This window comes from Acanthopagrus latus, chromosome 5 (assembly GCF_904848185.1).
Source record: "Acanthopagrus latus isolate v.2019 chromosome 5, fAcaLat1.1, whole genome shotgun sequence".
NCBI lineage: Eukaryota > Metazoa > Chordata > Actinopteri > Spariformes > Sparidae > Acanthopagrus > Acanthopagrus latus.
Window position 1 is genome coordinate 29,399,624 of NC_051043.1, and position 24,128 is coordinate 29,423,751.

The 24,128-nt window shown below is 42.4% G+C and overlaps 2 protein-coding genes across 3 annotated transcripts in view; one reads left to right on the plus strand and one right to left on the minus strand.

Annotated features, from left to right (window-relative positions):
• Positions 1–560: 560 nt before the first annotated feature.
• On the minus strand, positions 561–13,517 carry zgc:110329 (uncharacterized protein LOC550500 homolog). Its single transcript, XM_037099235.1, has 9 exons — positions 13,398–13,517; positions 13,152–13,286; positions 8,039–8,224; positions 7,300–7,374; positions 7,110–7,205; positions 5,965–6,081; positions 4,849–4,899; positions 3,553–3,669; positions 561–1,863 (listed from the first exon to the last, which is right to left on the minus strand). The coding sequence occupies exons 2-9, from the start codon at positions 13,236–13,238 to the stop codon at positions 1,528–1,530; spliced, it is 1,065 nt and encodes a 354-aa protein (XP_036955130.1). The 5' UTR covers positions 13,239–13,286; positions 13,398–13,517; the 3' UTR covers positions 561–1,527.
• An 8,385-nt stretch (positions 13,518–21,902) lies between these two features.
• tacr1a (tachykinin receptor 1a) overlaps positions 21,903–24,128 on the plus strand; it is a 29,739-nt gene continuing 27,513 nt past the window's right edge. For both annotated transcript variants that reach the window (XM_037096954.1, XM_037096955.1), the window contains exon 1: positions 21,903–22,642. In XM_037096954.1, coding sequence (XP_036952849.1) covers positions 22,239–22,642 — 404 coding nt within the window. In that variant the 5' untranslated portion in view covers positions 21,903–22,238. The remainder of the gene's footprint in view (positions 22,643–24,128) is intronic.

Below are 24,128 nucleotides of genomic sequence, written 5' to 3' on the forward strand. Positions count from 1 at the left end.
TTTGTATTTTTTTCCTTTTTTCTGGTTCCCTCGTCTCAGAGTTTTGGTAGTTTTTTTAGTTAAAAATCTGAAATAAGCTGAAGCTGAAGATATTTACACATTTTGTTTCCCTCGTCTTTATGTATGAGTGTTGTTTTCATAGGTTATCGGTTAAATGAATGAAATAAGGTCTGTGTTTACCAGTTTTACAAGTGTCTAAATGAGACTACAGAGGTCGTCGGGGACATTAAACGTGTCGTGGTTAACAAGGTCACTGAAGGACTCGCCGTCGAAGACCACAAAGGCCTTCAGAGGAGGCAGAAACATCCTAAAAAAAATTGGAGGTTTCAAGCCATCGAGTTACAGAAACGTTGCGGTTAGCAGGGACTGAAGGTTACACACCTACACGAGTGAATCCCAGTACAACGCTACAAGATGCTGCACATACAATCCTAAAAACTGGCATGGCAAATATTTTATCGGAGGAAGGAAACACACTGTGCAGGTTTCTGAGCGAGCAAACAACAAACGCAGGAAAAGCGTTGAAACATCGTTCACAACCAAAAGAGTCAGAACAACAGTCAGTAGACAAATTCAGCTTTATTAACAAGTACAGTAGTGTTGATTGATACAAGGCAGGAGCTAGGGGGAAGCTCAAAACAGTGCATAACTCAGATACAAAAAACCGTAATAGAGTAGTTTTTTTTTCCTACTGGATTTGTATTTTGGATAACCCTTTAAGTTTTTCCTTTTGAAAAGATGGAATAAAAAGTTTAGTTAAAAATGGAGCAGACTCAAGCCCCCCTGATGAGAGCGAACATGTAAACCCAGTTGTTGTTGTTGTTGTTGTTTTTTTTTGTTCGTTTTGTGTTTTTTAAACTTTTACTTCATATACAGTACAAAACATGCATCCCATGTTAATCCACAACTATCAGTCTTACGATGTACATCGATTGCACACAACCAATAAAAATCATAAAAACAAAATAACACACAAACTTTATACATCTGTCACTGACGCTAACACGCAAGACATACTTGGCTATTCCTATTTTTCTCCGACACTGAAAAAAAAAATGCCGATTTCAAGCTACCATTTAATTTATACACCACATAGTACTGTGCTCTGACTACTGGGCTGCTCTCAGAACAGCCTGAGGTAAGCTTTAGCACATGAGACAGAGCTCAATTTCAAAAGGCTAAAAAGATTTGAATTAAAATGTGACATAATGCCAGAAATCCTTCAACATCAACTTTCACAAAGAAGACAAAAGATTTTTTTCCCTAAAACGAAAATAAAAATAAATAAACAACAAAAACCAAAAAAAAAACCAGCCAATGTTGCGCGTTGTTCCTCCGATTATTAAGTTGTAAACAAATTCATCAACAAAGTGCCAAAGTACTTCTGATCCCTTTAGCTGGCCGAATTTCGACTTGAGTAACCGTTACGTAGTGCAACACAACTTCCAACAAATGAAATGATTACAATGACAGAGAAATAAAAAGGCAAAAACCCAGAAAAAGGCAAGAAAGGGGTACAAAGACCGCTCAGTGTTCCCTTTTCTGCTTCCGGCCGATGTCGACCTCGTCCAGGCCCGTGGCCGATCTGGACTGCTGCATTTCCCGGAGCTGAGCGTGCGTGCGAGGCGCCTGCTTCTTCAGCTTCTCCAGGTGAACGTCAATGGGGTCCAGTTCCGGCTCGGCGGCGGGGACGGGCAGGTAACCGCCGTCCCTCGGCAGGCACATACACCAGCCGGCGCCGGCCAGGTCCAGCTCGCTGTAATCGACCTCCGCCTTCTTCAGCTTGAAGTCCACCATGTCCGCCGACTCGCTCATGTCCACCAGCAGGTTCCAGAAGACGCAGCTCAGGATGATGCCCAGCAGCTGCAGGGAGACGTCGGGCCTCGTTAATACAAATACTCCGAGTTCAGATCTTTTCATTATTGATATTTTTTGATTACTTGCTTAATTTTTCCATCAACATGCCATCCTGTCTTTACTGAACTCGGCTGTTCGGTCTATTTCAGCCTGTTGCAGCAGAACCACCCTAAAGTTAGCGAGATAATTAGCTCGTCTTCGCTCTGTCAGAAGGAAAATGTGTGTAAAATTATTGAACCTCTTCACATTTGAGAGTTTATTTTGTTCATTCATTAGACTTATACAGCACACATCTCCCAACACACACCTGATATCTCTCTGCTCTCTTAATCATCAGCACAGAACTGTGTAAAAACACTCAGATAGCAACACAAAGTCGCTCTCAGCAGATAAAATTAAGATAATTACGCCTGTATACACTGAATGTTGGTGTTTTTCTGCTGATCTGCTCGCTACTGTTCTGCATGTGTGTCCATCCTGGGAGAGAGATTCATTTTATGTTGCTCTTCTTGGTCAAAAAAATCCAAATCAAACTTTAAATGAAACTTGAAAATGTGATTCTGCATCGTGGGCTTGCAGAGTACGAAACAACCCAACAAACAAACAAACAAACAAACAAACAAACATCTCCACCACGCCGATAAAAGACTTTCTACCTGGGGGAGTTTTTCATATCTGTCCTCTGAGTGTGATGACAGGAGGTGTGTTACACCGACATGATGCGCTCTCATTTGAGGGGAGGGTGGCTGGACCTGGTACCCTGACCTCCTGTCACAGCCAGTGGAATGAAAACTCAGGCTGGAGTCACTCTGGAGCGATGGAACTGCCTGATCCGAGGTGTAATTCAAGCTTTTTCTATATCTCCACTAACCAGGCTGCTGTTGTGTATAGAAACTAGTTTGTTTAGGGGTTTGAATCAAAGAATAACTCAACCACACCTCAACAAATTATATTAGATTATCGTTCCACCACAAGGATTTATTCCAGGAGTAGTGACTAAAGCTCAAACTGTCACTGAAACGATAATCGAAAAGAACCAAAAGAAATTAAACCTAAAGTCTGAAAGCCAGTTTAACAAGTTTATTTACAACAAAAACTCAAATGAAAGGCTGTTAGCCAGGTGATGATGTGGATTAGCAGAGAATAAAAACAGGACACTGTGGTGTCAGGACGCCTTTAACTGCAGGATGGGTGTTTATTCTTCTTAACTGGATTACATTTCCTGCACCTCGTGTGAGCTACATTTAATCCTAAAGCAGTGACGCCAGAAAGAACCAGTTTTGTTTTTCTGTTGTTTTTTTTTGTTTTTATTTATGCAGCTGTTTTAGAAAAGTAATTATTGTAATTACTCTCCTCTCTGTGGAGGCTGCGACAAGTCTGAATGTATGCATGAGAAGATTTGTGGACACTGCGGTGCGGAGGATTCAGATTTACTGCAAAAAATAAAAAAAAGGTGTAAAATACTGAAAGTTAAAGTAAAAACTGCAGTCAGCTCAGTTTGTTTTGAAGAATTCTGGCAGGTTTTAACGTGAATCATTTGGGGGGGAAAATGAAAATGTGAATTAACTTTCAGAAACTTTCACAGGAAGTCTACAGTTCAATCAGCACTAGGAGTCGGAGAGGTGCATTTGGCTGGAAAAAGGGCTTTAAAGCCAGTTCGGTTTCAGTGAGTCGGCGCTGTGAGTTTTCAATTACCTGAGGCAGCCCGATGGCGCAGCAGAGTGCGATGGTTATTCCAATGTTGTCACTCATCCAGAGGTTGACTGCATGGATGCAGCCTCGCACGTGGATCGTATCGTGCAGGGTTTCACGCTGATACACAGACCGGGAGGAGGACGACAAGAGGAAAGTCTCAGTTTTAAACTCAAAACAAAAAAACAATAGTCTCTCTAAAAATGTTGACGCTGGAGGATGTAAAAACGGGCAGAAATAGTCAATGAGCATCACAGAATCTGCAACAACACAGCAGGGCTGTAAAGGTTTGAGGATCAAAACTCTGTGAATTAGATCGTTTGGATTAATTCTCTTGAGAGAGGAAAACGTGAGGTCAGGGCAGGAAACGGGATAATAGAAAAACTTCAACTTCAACTGTGATCATCAGCTGTGAACTGTAGTCTTTATATTCCTTTACTGCCAATAACACAATGAAAACATCAGCATCACAGAGCAGTGACGCTACTGTCAAACAGATCAATTAATCCCTGAAGATTAATTACCATACACCGAGAAGTCTGTTTATGTCAGTATTTGATTAACACAGAGACACAAAGACTGTTGCATTATGGGTTGTGTGTAGCCTTGATGTTGCTACGCTGGCGAGTTTCCAGTCGGTTTAAAGTGTTACCTCGTGCCCTGATGGCTGAAAATGAGCTAAAAGCCTCGTGTGTCATCTTGACTGTAAAAAAAAAAAACAAAAAAAAAACAGACCGGGTGCGAATCAGCTGTCAAGCTGCCAACAAATAATGGTGTCACTGAATGTCATGAAGAGGAGCTCAGACAGTCTGACAAGCCAGAGAAAATCATTATGACTATTCAAAAAAAAAAAAAAGGCGTGATGGGAGAGTGAGTGAATATGTGACAGACGGATAAACTGCACGAATATTAAATTAACGTTCTGCTTCAATAAAAAAAATGTATTTCTTGTTTTAACAAAAGCCTTCAGGAGACCGAGACTCTCCTCTCTTTGTGTCTTTAGTCGGTTCAGTGGAGAGAGTGACTTCCTTTTCATTCCCCGTTTAAGTCCCATTAATCTTTATTTTAGAAATACAGTCACTCTGTGTTTTTATAGGACTTTGCTTTGCATCAGTGAAACTAATGTGCTTTCATTTGTCAGACATTTCACTGACTGGATTAGCAAGAAACATCCCATCTGGTTATTTGATCTTCGAAGACTTCAGGAATTAGAATTTGCAAGAATTAAAATCCCGTGTGATGCGTTCGAGGCCGTGTGAGGAGTCTGGAGACTAAAATGTGTCTTGTTGTTCGTCTTACCTCTTTTTCCAGAGTCTTGTAACCGCACAGAGTGTTGACGACCTCTCCCACCTGCGCAAAGAGTCGAGATTCAGAGAGTCAGAGATGAGATTGTTAACCGAGCTGAGGTGAACGCCGCCTGCACCGTGGGGACGTGTGTGACACTCCTGACAGGGGGGTGTGTTCCTGTCCGCTGCCCGCCGGAGCGTGAACTTACAGGCACTTACAAAATGGCTGCAGCCCTGACAGGTGGACAGTGATAACAGCAGGCGCCCAGCAAATGCTCAACTTTTTTCTAATCAACTCCTCCATCTCTGGTGTGTGTCTGAGTGTGAGTGCTGGAGGATGCTGCCATAAATTCTTCCTCCAGCTCAGCTCCACTGCTTCCAGGAACAGCCTCAGTGCTTTGAGCTGGGGGGGGTGACGCCATGAGGGAACAGCATTTAATTTGAAGAGAGAAACCTTTCAGAGATCATGTACTTCTGAATCACAACATATCTTCTGCTAGCAGGACGAGACACTTCTCTCACACGATCAGTTTATGTCTCTGGTGCAGAGAGAGTCGCTGTCTTTTCACTCCATAATTAAGAGGGAGGCATCACAAAGTCTGCGGATGGCTGTTGGATCGGACCCATCGATCACCAGGGACAAGAATCATTAAACAAGATGGCCGTCTACAGGCAGCAGGCCCAGTTCTGGATCAAGTGGTACCAATACTTGCCAAGTAACTTTAAGAACTGAACTCTGAAAAGAGCCTAATGGAGCAGAAAGTACAAACAGAGGCAGGAAAATTTAATCTATTTACAGAATTAAACATTTAAAATGTTCTTAGTTGAGACGTCAGTTTATGTTTCATGACGTTTAACGTTTTTATCTGCTTTAGTCGTTTCAGGTGGTTTCTCCTGTTTGTAACTCTGGTGTGTTTTCCTGTTTGGTTCGGCTCAATTAGACTCGATGTTAAGCAACATCGAGGAAAACAAACTCTGGTGTTGTGCAGAATTTAATTCTCCTGTTTTGTCTGAATGATGGCAGTGAATTTAGCACCTGTCTAGAGTTTGTAGTCAAGAATAAAAACCTTGTGACAGAACAACGAGTACCAACAGATCACAGCAAAGTAAGGCAGGAGCCGGCACTCACCTTGCGACGGACACAACAGGTATATGGAACCCCGCAGGCTAGTGGACCAGTACCATTGCAAAAATGGTACTGGTTGACACCCCAGTCCTTGTACTCGTCCCCTCCACAACATGAAAACTGGAAAACGAAAGACAGCAAAGCAGGGTCATCTCAAAATGTGAAACAACGACACACGACAAGTTCAAACTAAGCTACAGCTTCTGCAGCGCGACTCACACCTCTGTGCTGTCACCATCACACCACACTCAACGTGGGATGTCATGTCTCCACATGCGAGCATGTGGAGACTGCAGAGTTTCTGACAATCAATTAAAGGCTCACATTTCAATGTACCGCACAGAGAAAATTCAATATAAGGTCCAGTGTGCTGAGACCTTTCCGACACCTCGTGGGACACCTGTGCCTCTCGTGATCACCTGACTTAAGCTGCATGCTGTGGGGGGAGAAAACAAACAAAAGACCGGCCACAAGATGAGAAAAGGATTTATTGCCCTCCCCATTGGTGGAGGTGATGGAGACACAGCGGGTGTCCCCTCGAAGAAAAAGGCTTCAAGCTGTGAGAATTGTAGGCGAGAGGCTGGACTGTGTTCTGAGCTCGTGGTCGAAGGTTACTGTAAACACACATTACTGCAAATTTGTTTTCTAGTTCGAGTTCGAAGGCACTGAACCCAGTCAGCGCTCGCCGCAGTGGAGCTGAACTGATGTCAGTTCTGCTGCTTCCTATTCAGATAAAATATGTGTCTGAAAGAGTGAGACATTTCCAAACTACCCACCTGCAGCATTAATCTATTATTCATTTCTTCTCCTAATAGATTCAGAAGCTTCAGCAAACTACTTTTTAAAACTGAGACTGACCGGAGAGAACGTAATACAGAGGGCAACTTGTTAATCATTAAACGCAGACTGACTAACCCAACAATGAAACTGAGAATTAAAGTAAATAAAAGTGAAATCAGGAATCTTGTCAGCTGTGAGATGCAACGAGCAGCGTGGTATTTTAACCTACTGGATTAAAATGCAGGAAAACAAACCTGTGTGACCAACAGAGAAAAACAAATAACAGTAAAGCTCTGAATAAATACAACATATCAAACAACCGTCACATGCATACCGTCTAATATTTTCTAGATCATTTCTCACGATACCTTTTGTTGCACGTAGTCCAGGATATTTTTGAAGTCCAGGTCGTCGTAGTAGTGTTTGATTCCTTCTCGTATACTGCTCTGAAACAAGGCCGACGTCTGGGGAGGATAGCGAGAGGAAGAAAAGACAGGTGAGAGGTGCGTCGCTGTTATCATACAGGTGTGCGCGTGACCCGAAATATCACAAACGTACCTTCTTTTCAAAGATGAGAGCCAAGGTGAGGGCGATCGCCTGGAGAAGCAGCAGCACGCAGAGAACACAGAGGAACTGCAGGTGGAGGAAGATGGAGGATTAAAACATTGCTGTGTAAACGGTAAGTGGTGCAACAACAGCAACAACAACTGAAGACTGATTTCTAGGGCCAGAATGTTTTTCATGGATCAGTTTCGGTTAAAATAAACCCAATCAAACGCTGATCGTTTCGTTACTGCACTGTAAAACTGTAGTCTACAGTGGGATGTGAAGTTTTGCTGCATATGCAAGAGAAATGATGAGATATTCCTCTTTACTCCCTGAGGATAAAACATCCTACGTGATCACTGACTTCAGTGTTTTATGATCCGCTGCTGCTGAACACATATTTCTCAGGTTTGACGTGTATAATTTGTAAACCAGTGTGACCAGTGCCTGCTGGTTCTAAATGTGGGCAGTGCTGTGTGGTCAGATTGCCGAGTTGCAGCTCGTTGGAGTTGTTTGGTTGCGCCAGTCGAGCCTCACCACTCAGAACGAAGATGCAAATCTGTTCTGCCACCGGAAAGAAATGCTTAATTCGTTCCTTCGCTTGCATAGATGTGAAACCGTGCGATTATTCAACATTACTCTCTCATTTGTAACATCTTACATTGTGCAAAACTGGGAAACTATAATATACAAAACACACAACATGCACCGACATCCTCTCCTCCTCCTCTTCTTCTTCGTCCATTCTCACCATGTGCAGCAGGGTCTTGTTGTCCCGGAGGGATCCGACCATGCCCACCACTGACACTGTAAACATCACCAGGCCCAGCAGGATGAGCACCACAGCAGGAGCCAGGAAAAGGCCCTCCAGGGTTCGATTCTTCTGCCTCTCCACTTCGGCATACACCCCGACACACAGCACACACAGACCCATCAGCTGCAGGTGGAAAGATTAAGACAGAGAGAAAATTCATGAGACAAAAACCTCCAAAAGTCTCTGAATGAAGTACAAAAAAATGGTGTTGAGAAATTGTGTTTTGGTGTCGTGGAGTTCTTCTTCTCCTGCTGCTGCTTCCTGCTTTATGAATGATAAGTATGATCCCGTCAGTTCGTCTCTCTCCCGTTTGAAAATGAAACTTCAAATCTCATAGATGCATCTGGTTCAATAAATACTGCTAAATAAAATGGAACAGCTGGTTTCAGGAGGAAATGAACAGACTTTAAAGGGTTTGGATGTAGCTGATAAGATTTCCTAATCTACAATCAGATTAGCAGCCAAACAACGGTGCGACAAACAAGCTTTAAAAGCTGATACGGTGAGTTTTATTTTGAAGATAAAAGCCAAAACATAACCTTCAATACAGGTTTTGGTTTCCCCTCAGAAATGTATCTTTATCAGTGTGGAAAAGTCTCAAAAAGAAAAGATAAGACATCAAAATGCTTCATTAAAATCCAGACTAATGAGATTCTTTTAAGTGGATTTGCTGCGTCTTAAAGCAGCATGAGACTTCGGTCCAAATGAACCGCGACTACGTCCACTTAGTGAAATTACATAATGGATGAAGAGGACGGGGCCGGCTCTCCCTCATGGTGGGATGGAGACGGTGCAAGTCTAAAGATGCCTGACTGGATGTGGCACAGGATTTTAATATCATTTATTTATGATATCAGTTTTTCTGAGAAGTGGGAGGAATGTTTAATAAAAAGCAGCGATGAGTTAAAGACTGTTGCTTAATCGTCGCTTCTCGACTTTACGCCTGGTGTGTTTGGTTCAACGACATCAGCATTCAGACGTGGAAGGCAAAGACGTCAGCACATCATACACAGACTTTCTGTTTCTTCTGTCATTCTTTTATCAGTTTAAACCAACACAGAAGAATTGTTCTGTCTGGTTATTTTGGGTCCTCATTATTATCCAAAACTTCTGACCATGCGCTGACCGTACAGCTAATATCCTGCCTCGTTCGAGCAATGATTATTATCATTCTCACCACGTCACAGCTTCTTTCCACAAGAATTCCTGAAATAAGGGACATTTTGCTCCCGGGGTCACAATCCTCACATCACCCACAAGCTGCCCTGAGTGCTCACACCGCGTCGCGTAAAGCCTGCAAAATGCGAAAAGGTGACCGGGGCACAGGAACAGAAATATATGTGTTGTTGGTGTAATGTGATCGGATCGTAAACAACCGTGATCAGCTCCAAAGTGCCCGCAGTGCAAAGCATCAATCATCTAACACACAGAGGAAGAAATACTCAGATGATTATTATTATCATTATTGTTATTATATAACAACGCTATTAGATTGTTAATATTAAGGCTGCTCTCTACAAGTTGCCGTCTCCCATCATCAGTCTTAGATGTTCCTGATTCGAATCCAGGCACTTTTGTTGTTTTAGCTGCGTCATGTCCACAGAACAATGCAGAAACAGCAGCATGACAGCCTGTAAACTTCACAGATCGAGTGTCAAAATGAGCGCAGAGCACAAACTGTGATGTGGCAGCAGAGAACGGTAAAACACACGGAGGGCGGCATGAAGCAGGGCAGCGTGACTCCGGTCTGCCTGGATGCTCTCTGCTCCGGTGACGACTGTCAGAGAAGTTGACCGAACTACTTTTTTTTTTTTAGAAACCAGGCAGTGGTACAACTTCTTCTTCTTGTCGTCCGCTGTGATCGACTCCTCGGCTGACAGGCGCCTGGCAGCAGAGACACTCTGAGGACCGCCGGGATTTTCTGAGCAGGACACACTTTTTACTTTCTCTGTCTGGAAATCTGATGTCTTGTCTGTCACCATGATGAGGAAAAGGCATTAAAACGAGTCTTTACAAATAAAACACGACACTCCTGAAGACTCCTGTTGATTATAAGAGAGTTTCTATGAAACAGTCTTTCACTTGGATACCAGCATTGGATGATGCCTTTCGAACTGACATGATAATATCCACATTGAAGCTTTAGGGAGCGTTATTAAATTAAATGTATTCAATTTTAGATGATAATATTACAACCATAACTTCATTCTGTGGACATTTCAATTTAGAGGAGCTTTCATTTTAGTGCCTTGAAGTTCAATTCACTGATATTTTTTTATTTAAAAGGCTTTTGGTTTAAGTCAGTCAATCAAAAACTCTTTCTCGAGTCCCCTCTTTTCTTTCTTTCTTCTTTCTTTGGTTCAGCCATTTCATCACCAACTTCACTCTTGGGATTGTTTTACCCGAGAACTCAACTGTGTAGATTTCAAATAAGGGCGATTTACTAAAATCGATTGCAGAAATTGAAGCGGACCGCAGCTCGACAATCAGCACAGAGCAGATCGAGTACTTGACTACAGGACTTGAGTAAATGTACTTGGTTACTTTCCACCCCTGCATCTAGCTGTGCAGTGTTTTATACTCACAGTGAATTACTGTCATGAAGAACATTATGTTAAAATGATTAGCGAGACTAACGGAGTGAAGCCCTCAGTGCCCGCAGCAAGCTGTAAAATAACTTCAGAGCACCTCATCAGATTTGTGAAAGGCAGCGTGTCGCCCACATTTACATCTAACTAATGCATATGCCAAAAAAAAAAACACGAGAGAGACGTTACGCACAGCGTTTGCCTCCCTCTTATTGATTTTCAATTGGGAAACGGAGGCAATCTACCTTAAGAGCAGGGTCCATCTACTTCCAACTCCATTTACCGCTCACAACCCTCCATAAAGCATTGGCAGATACATTTGGCTTGGTTCCCACATCCAATGTCAGCCTTTTCTACCCACCCTGCTGCAGTCATGAAGATAAGAATGAGTAACACACTTTGTAGAGAGGGATCTGATATCATCACGGAGGGAATAAAAAAAAAGATAGACAATAGCTGGAATTGCTAGCAGGATATCAGTCATCGCAGGATATTGGAAAAGGACGGGATGCTTTGCAGACAAGTGGTCTGAAAGATACCGAAGAGTTCTGACAAACGGTACTGAACGGTGATAAAAACCTTGAACTATTATTGTTAAAGTCTATAAACGTCAGCTGCAACCGCACAACTGCTCAATGAATTCTTTATAAAGCATTTCATAAATTGTTAACAGCTAAATAACGATTAACTTGAGCTACATTAACGCTCTAAACCGTATCATTTATTTATGACAGTTATTATAAAGTATCGTGGGACAGTTCTGGTGTGATTGTAACTAACCTTGAGTAACACGTACTAAATAAAAACCAGACATGCTCATATTCACTGGATGAGGAAGGAGTAATCCCCACTGGACTCCTGCAATCATGAGAATGCAGCTTAAATTGCATTAGCAAAGCTAATATTACAACTACAAGGAGAAAACTTTAATTAAGTTTAAGCGTTCAGCTTTGGGCTAAAAGAGCTTTTGTCTGCCGAGCCGAGCCAACACTGTCCTAAATCACAGCAGTAAAAGAGAGAAATGGTAGCGGGGACAGACGGATCATATGAAAAGGGACTCTGGAGCGCTAATGGAATCAAACTACTGATGTTTTGGAGTCATATTCAATAACGTGCCTCAGGGTGTTTAACTACAACAAACACAAACAGCCGGGCAGAATGGCGACGGTGTTGGTGGTGGTGCAATCTGAACATCATTCTGCAAATTTACCTCGAAATGAAAGTGATGTTAGGGTCAGATGGAGGAAGCATGAATCCAGACTCAAAACACAAGGGATTGTAGGCATTATTTCAGGGTTTTTTTAATATGTGTCTGGCATGCAAAATATTCTTGTTTAGGCCTGCATTTTAAATGATATTTATATATAAATAAGAACCACATTTGTGCAATGACTCTGCATTATTTTGCATGTGACATAACCCAGAATGCACTTAACCTGCCAGGTGTGTCTTCAAACTGAGTGTTGGAATAATAATCTCTCTTTACAAGGAAGCTTAATCTGTTTACAATGGGTAAGATAGCATTTCAGAGAGGTATAACAACACGAACTGTCAAAACACAGCTGACCTTACGTACATTGTTTATTTAAAACCATAATATGAATGTAATTAGGTTGTATGTTCAATAAAACCGCCTCTCAAGGATGCTCCTATTTTCTGTCGCCGACACTATTTACCCCCACCAGCGTCCCTTTAACTGGATCCAACGCCCTGCACCACCGAGCTGTTTGCTAGCCGGTGATGGCTCTGCATTGTTTCACTATCACATGTTATTATTAATACTTCTGTATATAATAATTATTTCTAAATGGCCCACAATATATAATTTTTTTTGTATTAACGATATATTAACATGTAGCTGGACGCGAGGTGTCTGAAATAGCTAGCATCGATCTTGTAAGCTAACCATTCAGCAGCTAGCTAGGAATTCCACACCGAATCCCGTTAGGAAATATGGCAATTCAATATGGCATTGTTCAACAACATATACACGTAGTTATCATCCAATGTATAATTACTTTTCAGGTTATTATATCCTTCTAAAGAATTCGGCAAATGTCCCATCAAACACACGGCGATTTATTTCAATTAAATCTCACATATACCCCGCTTCATGATGTAACGGTATTCAGATGGAGGTTCACGAGAATTTGACACGTATCCGTGTTTAAAAATGAAACTGTTATAACAACAGGTCCGGTAGTTGTTTCGGGTGTATGCCGAATTGTACTACAAGTTGTACAGATTCGTAATAGCCCTTCAATTGTGTTTTATAAAGCGTATATTTATGTACATATGTTTGTAGATGCTACATGCAGGTGTTCCTAATGGAGTTCGGAGTGAGCCCCGCAGATGCTACTGAGTGTTTCGAGCCTACTACAATTAGCTGAAACTGTCGCTGCTCGGGCGAGTTTACGATGGCACACGGGATGCCGATTTCATTAAAAGGACCAGAAACTTACCGAGAAGAGCATTGAGTAGATATTTAGGGTAAATTTGATGAAGTAGTAGAAGTGGTTGGTTCTCCTCAGCTCAGAGTAGGGCGGCATGGCTGCGAAGCTAGCTAACAAGCTAGCTAGCTATCCCTTCGTTTGGTTCTGGCGATATGAAAATAATACGGATGAATAATAAGATATTCGTCATGAAATTAAAAATGCTTTTAAGAGAGCCAGCTCAATTTTAAACACGTAGCAGCCCTCATTTCTCACATTACTATTGTGGGTAGCCACCGAAACAGAACCACTTCCGTGCGGCCGGTCCACGCTTTGTTTTGACTACATTCTTAAAGGGACAGTACACAAAGTCTTCATTAGCTAATTGGATTAATCTGCTACATTTAATGTTTGACATCATTCTGTGTTGAGTTTACACTATTACGTCATGTGTTACAATCATTTTTTCAACGGTTATATTACTGAAATAATGAATGTAAATAACAGTTTGGCAGTAAAAACAAACGTAAACATTAAATTGTGGTCGATATTTTGACATTTTGACAAAAATCTACCTATTAAAAACGAAAAAAAATGTTTATTTTTTTTATAAACAACATGGGTTGGAAGTAAAATGAACCCCATAAGTAAAAAATAAAAAAGAATATGTGCCAGTGATGCTTGTTAAAGTAATATAAGTGAATTGACTGTTAAAAAGAGGTTAAAAATGACTTCTACCAGATTATTTACAGAAGTAAAAACATTCTTAATGGTAGAAAATCATGCAAAGTAAATATACATATGTGTTGCTCAGAGTTACTGTGATGCACGACTTCTGCACTGAGGACAGAGTTAATCCCTCTTGCTTCAAGTTGCATCAGTTGTTGCCGCCACTCGTTGGATATATTTGGCGCTGACCCTACTGATGCATTCACAAATAGGTTTATGTACTTGCAAAGCTGGCCATGTGTTCGCTCAGGTGATTATCAGCAGAGGTGTTTACTCGTCTGTCGTTGCCAACATCGCAAGATGGTTTGTGATGTTATTTTTTTTTTATTATTATTTATTATTTGTGTGAAATCAGTCATTTCACTTCCTCTTGGTTTGTTCAGGCCCGGGTAGAGGACGAACACGAGTAAGCTGTGAGTCATCGGGTTACATTTAATCAATTCCTGGAGTCCTTCAACCAGCGTTACGCAAACATACACATTTATTACGTCTCCTCGAGGAACATACTGTTTGTTGACCTCTGACTTTAACAATGGAGTATGAAGAAGTGAATTTTCCCATCAAGGATCAATTTCATGTTATCTTGCACTGCGTTCTGAACGAAGGCGAGTGTTTATCTGATTGACCCTGGGACTGCAAACGAGTCCCATATGACCATTAACAGGAATACATGTGCAAACAAGGAAATGAATGATAATGCACTGCGATGAAAGATCTGCGTGGAAAAAAGCTAATCTTTCCCAAGGCTGTACGGAATCATCAACATACGCATTGATCGTTGCAGAAATGAATTCAATCGTCAGACCTCGTGCACTCGCTCAAGGTCATCAGATTGGCAGCAGCTCGTCAGTGGCGACACGCAAAGTCTCACGTTTTTGACAAATAATTGATTCAGATTTTTCAGTGGGTGGTGAAGGAACATTCAGGTCAGGAAGTCAGTCAATCAAAAGGTCAGAGATAACAGTTAGAATTTAAAAAATGTTTTAATGTCCCTGAGCACAAACATGTCTGCAAGACGTCAATTCAACGTCTTTCACGATGGAGAAAGTCTTTCTGACGTTCAGTATCGATGTCAAAGTGACACAGGTGCACAGATGTTCAAAATGAAAGATTTTACCATCAAGCTTTTTACCATCAGCTTTGTGTCTGTAACCCCAAATCACAATCACATCGCCTCAGTGGGCTTCACAAACTCTACAGTCAAAGGACTTCCTCTGTCGTTACAGACGTCTGAAGGACGATGTTTTTATGACGGCCAAATTTGACTTATTTTACAATAACTGAAACTACAGGGACAATCTGAACACCAGGCCTCGACTTCAGTAACCTGCGTAAGTGAAAAGAAAAAACTTTAACCGCAAGAATTTCTTTTATACGTCTGTAACTGAAGTTGAAAAGGTGTCATGACTGAATGTTGACAGGAAAACTTTCACTCTGTCTGTTTTAAAGTCTTTTCCATGTCGTCACGGACGCTGAATTCACCTTTTCCGGATATATTTTTTGCTCGATGGGTCCCGTGGGATCAAGGACTCGACCTGGAGACAGTTTGCATGAAATGAATGGAGTTTAAATTCAGAAACTCAGCTCATTTCTTGTGTTAAGTCATCTGAATCCGGCTTTTCCTCCTGCCAGAATCCTCCACACTGCAAACCACACACACACACAGAACCACAGTTATTTATGTACACCATAAGCTGTGAGGGACATTTCTAATTTCTACTGAAGTCTCATTAAAACCATTTGAGCACTAACGAGTATATTTCTTCTGTTTTAGAGTGGTGGATCTCTTTTTCACGGTCACAGACAGCCGTGTGGAAACGTTCACCACCCTGTGATGACTCCTGTCCGTCATGACTTACGATCTGTGAGATGAATTTTCATCCCCACCTGAGATGAGATGCACGTAATTCACTGCAGTTGTGGGAAAGTGCCAAAAAAACATATCTGGGGGGAGTTTTTTACAGGCCAGAGTGGCACCGACAGTCAATTATTCACTGGTCGCAGGAGAGCTGCTGCTGACGTAGTTTATTACTCATCTCCTAAATTGTTTCAGTGCGTACGATTGCTTTTTTTATCTACTCTTTAAACATACACTACAGTCATGTCTCACAGAGATGATAGTGGAGATGATCAGACAGTCTGCGGCCGCTCTCAGCAGCCGCCAGGTTGGACTAGGTGGTATTTTTTGGGGGGGTGTTTTTCAGCCATCATGATGCTCTGCAGGACGAGCGCCCAGCAGGGCCTCTAAAAGTCTCATCTTTACTGGTATGTGGTGACCCATCCACCCCTCAGAGTGTTGCAAAACTAACAAAATATACCTGAAAAAGTCAAAAGTGAAGATGTTGTGTTCAAGTATTTTTTTTGGGGTGACAGCGAAAGTCATTCAAACGAATAAAAGTCTAAAAGTGTCTGAAATTAAATCTACTTACCTGTGAAAAGCAATGTTCTGGCAAAACTAAAAAAGAATAGAAAGTTTAAATAACATTAAATAATATGTATATTTTTACTGTGGGTTGACAGATTATTAACTACTCAGCATTTTCTGCATTTTCTTTTGTTTCATGTTTTTATTTTTCATTTGATTGCTGATAAAATAAATGTATGTGAGCTGAAAAGTGCGTTATAACTAAGGAAATCAAATAAATGTGTCTTAAGAAGCACAACATTTAAACATTAAACAGAGAAGAGAAGAGAAAACCGGTTGACACATATTCCTCTGCTTCATTCACATATTTAATTCTGCTAACCGCTGTCATTAGCCCTTTTTGTTGCTGTTGTTAGTTTCTGCCCTCATTTGTTTATGATATAATTTTGCACCTCGGCAGCACATTTTAAATGTAACGCCACTGAACTGAACCGATATAAACTAACGGGGAGCCACAGTCCTCGAAAAGCCTGAAATTAAAAGCCGAGTTCAGTCTGTAATTTTCACATTAGCCTCAGTTATACTGTCAAGTGGATACAGGCTGCAAATAAACATTTTGACAGACAATTAATTCACAATATTTGAGCTGGAGATGGTTCAGTCCACTCCTGCAGGGGCTGATCACATCCTGTAGTGTGAGGCTGAATACATACAAACCATACAATACATACAATAATACAATACATACAATAATACAATGCATACAATTCACAGTGATGATTCTTAGTGATGAAACACAATGACTGACGGCCATTTTGCAGCAACAGCATCGTCATTATGAGCTAAAGCGCAGCAGAGCGATGATGCATTTTTTTTAAGCATCTTACTACTTACTGTGGGACATTTAATGATGGAGAACAAAACATGTAAATACCTGCAGCCTGCGGTGAGAGAGGTATCAGTCACACTCGTCTATAAACAGACTTTTCTTTTCTTTAACTTTATATTATTTATATTATAAATGGCTGCATCCCTCTCAGCGGTCTGAGCGTCGGCTGATTGGGTTGGATTACATCATCAGGAAAGGTGAAGTAAACAACTTCTCATCACGGTAATCATTCTCGTATCCATCACCTCAGACTGACTTGTTTTTCTGTTGGCTGTGATTGGATCTTTTCAAACCCATTAAAGTGACGGGAATCATCACGCAGCAGCGATAAAGCTCTCGAAAAATCAGATTAATATCATAATATCATACTTTGCATGTAATTTGTATTCAACTCATCTTAGATAATATAATATATTCGCATGCATTCAAGCCCCAATAATCTAAATGTGTTTGTTTTAATTGTATATCTCCATTTCTATCTTAAATACTCTGCAGCCAAACATGAAAATGAAAGGAAAATGAAACCTGGACCGCCGATCATGTCCAGACATGTAGCACCAATCTGACTGAGATGATTCCAATTAAATAACTGATACAGTGTGTCAATATGCGGCCGTTTGCAGGAGATGGGACGTAGAATTGATTTGACCTCAGTATAATTTGGTCTCACTCGCGCCGACCTTGCAGGAAAAGATTGCTGTGTTTGCAGTTAATACATGTGACGGATAACAGACGGATTGCGAGTGGCGTGTTGATCGAGTGAGGAGAAGATGGACGTCTTGTTTGGGCAGTTTGAGAGAGGAGAGGAAGCAAATACATCGTCTGATACGCAGATAGTTATTTAAAGAATAACGTAACCAAGTTTGTTTTTTAAGGTAGTTGTCTCTGAGGAGAACTGTGCATGACGGCCGTCTTGTCCTGGTCTGACGCGCAGGCTTCACCCGGTAACCACCTGAGATCCTGTGAATGAATCTGGGAAGGTTATATCATGTCAAGTCTCTCTTGATCCAGCTTGTTTCGCCTGTCGTCACTGTCTAACAAAGACAGCAACACTTCTCTCAATCAGATGTCAGTCGAGAGAGAAACTCTCTCTTCGTGTCGGCCTTCCTGTAGACCGGGACAAGGTTCATTCATTTATGATTTTACAACACAGGGTTGTGAAAACAACATGCCAGCCGTCCCTCAGTGCTGCTCACAAACAAAAATCATTTAACAAAGCTGCTCTGTAGCCGATACTTCAGTATTTTTAGCCAAACGGCAGCAGGGTGAACAGACTGTGGCTGGGTGGGAGATCACTGATGCTCTGTTGACTGATTCCAGTGATGCTCTGGGTTGTTTAAAGGTTTATTTTGTGAGGAAAAGTTGATTTAATTTAACTCAAACATTGACGACCGACTCAACCTTAAATCCCAAAGCATCAGTATTTGACATCCTCGCCCTCAGATGTCCCTTCTCCTTTGGTGACGTTATGATCTCGGAGAAAGTAGGCAGGAAGAGAAGGAACACGGATCGTCCATTAAGTGCAACAGCTTCATCTTGGATGTTGTGATGTCGCCACGTCTCTGTAACAGGCTCTGATTTCCTCTTACTAGATTTTGTTTCAGCCATTTTTTCCCCCTCCTCTCTTATTTGCGGGATCTCGGTGCTCGCAGTGGTGTTCGGTCTTGTTGTGCTGCATTTAATCTGATATCTCCTGAATCATGATAAACCTTGATGATCCCCTCACTTTTCATATCCGCCATCACCTGCTCAAGACTTTTTTATCAGCCCAGCACTCTGGTTCATGTTTACCTGCAAAACAAACGACTGAATGTTTACATGCTAACGAGCTTAATCAAGTAAAACATTGCAAACATTATATCTGAGAACACTGGCATGTTAACATGGCTGCACAAGGAACAGCTACAACTGAATCCATTTTGTGGTGAGAGTGTATTTCAATGCACTCTGTGAGCAAATGTAGTGGAATCAGCGTCTCATGATGCCTGGATAGCATCGACGTGTGCGGGTAATGTGGATGACCCGGTCATTTCACGGCTCGAGCTGTGCAGTGCAGCGGGGACTCTGCTGGAAATAGGATGAAATGAGTGGGAATGTCTGTTTATGTGAGGCTGGAGGAGGCCGGTGTCACTCACCTCTTTTAGTTTCACCCTCCAAGCAGCGTGGACGCCAGCATGAGGCTCTGACAGACGTGATGGAGGGGATGGACGGACCGGAGTGGATCGAAGCAGCTCCCAGGAGAGAAGAAGTGTCCTTGTGCTGCAGGAACGTGACTGGACACCGTCTATAATTTAATTATCTCTTGGAAGGGGGGGCAACATTTTTTTTTTGGGTGAATGTGTTGCTGAAGAACCTGACGAGCCATTTCACCAAGGACAAGGAGACATTTGCATGAAATTACAGGCCGACAGTTTCTTAAGATGGGTGAAACTGTTGTCTCGGCGCAGAAGCCTCCTGACACTTTGTTCACACAGCCACAGAAATGTCTGCCAGACTCGTGAGCACATGCTATAATTACAGAGGGTTCGGTGGGTTAGACTGAAAACCGCAGAGTTCATGGACGATTTTCAACGAGGTTTTATCTGGTAGAATTGTCAGTAGATTCACCAAGGGGTCATTTCGAAGGGAAAAAATGGAAATTACATGAAATTTCACAGCAATCTGGTGAAGAGATGTCCAGATATTTTTCTCTGGCCCACAGCGTTCGACAGACGGAGGGAAGGAAGGATCAGCCGCAGTAATCACACATAAAATTGCATGTCTTTCATTCTTCATGTCGCCTTGGTCAGAACGTCGACCTACAAAGTGTCTTCCGAGACGTTCACGATGTTCCGGGTACTTAACGAGTCAGCGTGAAAGCAGAAGCCTGCAGTGCAACAAACAAAAGAGCTGTGACGAGAGGAAGAGAATACTTTACTCGCATAATTGCATGTTTTTTTTTCTGCACTCTGTGAGTTTGATGTTATAAATGACGGCATGACAAAAAGCCTCTGTTCTTCTATTCCAACAGAGAAAGTGTGTGATTACAGCGCAGCTGCAGTGAATCTATAGTGACCTTCTCTCCTCTGTGTGGGTTTTATTAGTTGTTATGGCTCTGTAACCTTGTAATGTAGCAACCTCATTAATATATTCATGAGAATATGTTTCTGCTGAGATCGGGGAAGAAAACTCAGCTCTAAATGATGAATAGAGACTTTTTACATCTGGAAGACAACCACATTTTGCCCTCGTGATGCAGGAAAGTCATTATCATATACAGCTCATGAGTATCTCACAGAGTGAGAGACTGACCATCTGCTGAAGACTGAAGCCTCATTCAGGGAAAAAGAAAACATACAACAATCTATATTTTATTCAAAGCATGCAAAAAAATAAAGACTTAATATTCAGTGTGGCGATCTAGACGGGAGTGATGACATCTAGTTAGTTAAAGTGTGAGACGTAAATTTTAAGCTGGTGATGGAGCAAGATTAAAAGTCAGGGGTCACATTACAGTTGATCCTGAGGAGGGACATTTATATACTCTGTTAGAGGAAACCTCAGGGGAACAGTAAAGTCCAAAGGATTCATCCTCTGGGGAGCGTGAATGTCTGTACAAGATTTACTGCAAATCCATCGGCTAGATGTCCTGGTGTCAGTACACGAGAAATCAGATCACCAAAGTCTGAATTCATCCTGTGTCAAAGTCAGTGAAGATCTTATTAATCAGTTGTTGATTAATCAGATATGAATAACAATGATGCCAAACAACATGAAACCTGTCGCTGTAAACTGCACTGACAGGAGAGTTCTAGTCTTTCGGTGGTGTTGACGGTCCAGCGGCGAGCCTGGAAGCCCGTTTAATGACCTCATCCATCCTCTAACACACTACTCTCCTGGGCAGAGCCAAACACACACACACACACACACACACACACACACACACGAAGAACTGGAGGCTGGAACAAAAAGGTCTGACAGAACAAACAGAGCTCGGTGCTGTAAACAATAAGAGCGTCGCCTCCTGAGGAAAATATCCTGTTGTTCAGTCTTATCACTTCAAACCAGCTCACTGCATCATATCATGATGTCATTGTTATTTAAATATTGCATCACTGGGTGTGAAGGTATGAGGACTTTTACTGTGAAGCATGTTATACACACACACACACACACACACACACACACACACACACACACACACACACACACACACACACACACACACACACGGTCCAGACTTTGACTCCACAAGAGGGGGGCAGTGAGTGGAGAGTCATCAGTCAGCGGGACACCTCCACACATTACACATTCAGGTGCATCTGGAGATTAATTATTAAAACGGGCATCAACAACCCCACTGCTGCTACACACCACCACACAACCTAAATATATGATCCTTTAACAGTTTATGTACCACCATCATCATTAATATCACCATCGTTATGTCTGACTTCCATTCATTCTCCTGCTCTCCATGTTTGTGTTTGTTTACAAGAGGAATTACGAGCAAATGAAATCAGATCAGAGGTGTTCAGGCATGAGGATCCTGTTGCCTCCTCCCGTGCTCGCCGCGGTATGAGCCGGATGGAATGAATCACTTACCTGGACTCATCCATAGTCATAATTATAGAGGCTGCCTATTGGATACGGGTGCGCAGAGGCTCGCTCCACATGCTGCCGTACAGCCGCTCAGTTTGAGCAGAGGAGCGCTGGAGGAGAGAGAGAGAGAGAGAGAGAGAGAGAGAGAGAGAGAGAGGGAGAGACAGAGAGGAGCAGACAGAGGAGCAGAGAGCTCAGATACGTGTGAGCTGTGCCGGGAGCGCAGACCCGTTCCGTTTCTAGCTGCGCGTAAAAGGCGCGTTCTCGTTTTTACGCACAGCGAAAAGTGCCAACGGACGAACAGCAAGTAATCGACTGTCATCAGAATATCCACGTGAATTCTGAGACTGAATTTCTGAGATCAAACATCCCAAATACAGCGGAGTGTCTGACTGCACGTCCCGCAGACAAAACGTGCGGTAGTGTGCGTGTGCTGTGCCGTGGGGACGCGTTTCTTAAACTTTTGTCTACTTTGCATTCGGCACCAGTATCTTTAACTTTGTCATGTGTTGAGTTAAGCTTTACGTGTCGTTTTACAGTCTTGAACAGCAGAATGGATCCTTTATTCAACACCACCGACGTGCCAAATTTGACCACCGGCTCCAACAACAGTATCAACGACACGCTGCAGTGGAACCAGTTCGTGCAGCCGGTCTGGAGAATCGTCCTCTGGGCGATCGCGTACAGCGGTATAGTTGTCGTGTCCGTGGTGGGCAACATTACGGTGATCTGGATTATCATGGCGCATAAACGCATGAGGACCGTCACCAACTATTTTCTCCTCAACCTGGCGTTCGCGGAAGCCTCGATGTCCGCCTTCAACACGGTGATCAACTTCATCTACGCCGTGCACAACGAGTGGTACTTCGGACTGGTGTACTGCCGCTTCCACAACTTCTTTCCCATCGCGGCTGTCTTCGCCAGCATCTACTCGATGACTGCCATCGCTCTGGACAGGTGAGCTTTTAGGAACAAGCGCGCAGTAAACCAATATAGAGAGGCTATATATTGAGCCAATAAACGGATATTATGTTATGGCGCTGCCGCCGAATATAAAACAATCTGATGTGAGACTTAAAAAACCTGTTGAATTCCCTCTTTGCCCGCTCACAAGGTCCCTGAGCAATATTTTTTTCTGAAAACGATACTGATATCTCAGAGGAGTTTGGTGCTGGCTGCCTCTTAATTCCCTGCAGGTGATGTCGAACAGGCGGCGATATTAGATTTCTTCTCTGGTTTATTGAGGCTCTTGAGTCTTTACGCATTTCTCCATGCTGAGCTGACAGTTCCAGTCGAGTAAGTGTTATTCACTGAAGCCCAACATCACACGGATCAGCACTGATCACACTCCCTGGTTGAGAAATCACTCCATGAATTTTTGCTCCATGGTTTCATCCACACTGACCTCTGGTTGTCTGGAAAAGTGGCCTCGGCATTGAGCAACAAACAAAGGACATGGTTAAAGGTTAAAACGACTGAATTCTCACTGACGCTGACTTTAGTTATTTATTTAAAAAAAAAAAAAAAAATGGAGGTGAAGAAGATGGTTCACACTCTGTGACCCATCACACCCCTGCATTAATATCCCGCTTCCTAATTTTCATTCAGCAGGCGAATAGGGGCAAAACTGCAGGATGTGTTCAGGGGTGACGCAGCTTCTCTCTATCGGAAGACGTCTTGTTATGTTGAAGGACGCTGTGTGTAGTGGAACAAACACAGGCACATCCTGTGAGAGATAAAACCAATGACTGTGACATTTGGTTTTATTGGCTCGTTGTGGTGCCTGCTGGGAAAAAAAAAAAAAAAGAAAGGTGGTGTTTGGGAGATTTATCTGTTTGTATTGACGACTCCTCCCACTGTCAATGAACCCTTCATCAGCGGTGTGACTGAGGCTGGAAATGGAAATCAGGTGCAGAGAAATGTGTGTGTGTGTGTGTGTGTGTGTGTGTGTGTGTGTGAGGTGTGAGGTCATGTGTGTCTCCATGCACATTTGCACAGCGCAGTGTGTACGAGTGTGTGCATGTATGTTTATTTTACGTGTGTGTGCATGTCTGTGAGTATGTGCATTGTTTTATTTATAAGATGTGTTTGCATAAGTTATCATTATTCTGTGTGTGTGTGTGTGTGTGTGTGTGTCCAGTGCGACTCTACAACCACTTCATCAAACAGGTGATAATTACATTAATGAAAACGATCCATCCCGACCAGCTGACCAGCCCTTTTTTTAAATTCTCAATTTCCTCTCGGTCAGCGCTCATTTTTCTCTCGCTGGTGTTGTGATTTGTGTTTTTTTTTTTCCTGCGGCTGGTTTGTAAAACAGCTGGCGGAGCTGTTGTGAAGTCTGCAGTGTCTTTGGGCAAACTGTCTGGGTGGTGGCCACAGCGGTCCGCTCTACCTGACGAGCCCGGAGACACTCCTGCAGCCAAGAGTAGATCCAGAGGAC

What these genes read in the sequence shown, in the direction of transcription:
- zgc:110329 (XM_037099235.1), bottom strand. Translation starts at nt 13,238, where the DNA reads ATGCCGCCCTACTCTGAGCTGAGGAGAACCAACCACTTCTACTACTTC. An exon ending in TGGACTACGTGCAACAAAAG is followed by an intron (nt 6,082 to 7,109) that starts GTATCGTGAGAA and finishes TTCGTTTTCCAG; the next exon opens with TTTTCATGTTGTGGAGGGGA. An exon ending in GCGCCATCGGGCTGCCTCAG is followed by an intron (nt 1,864 to 3,552) that starts GTAATTGAAAAC and finishes GTCTCCCTGCAG; the next exon opens with CTGCTGGGCATCATCCTGAG.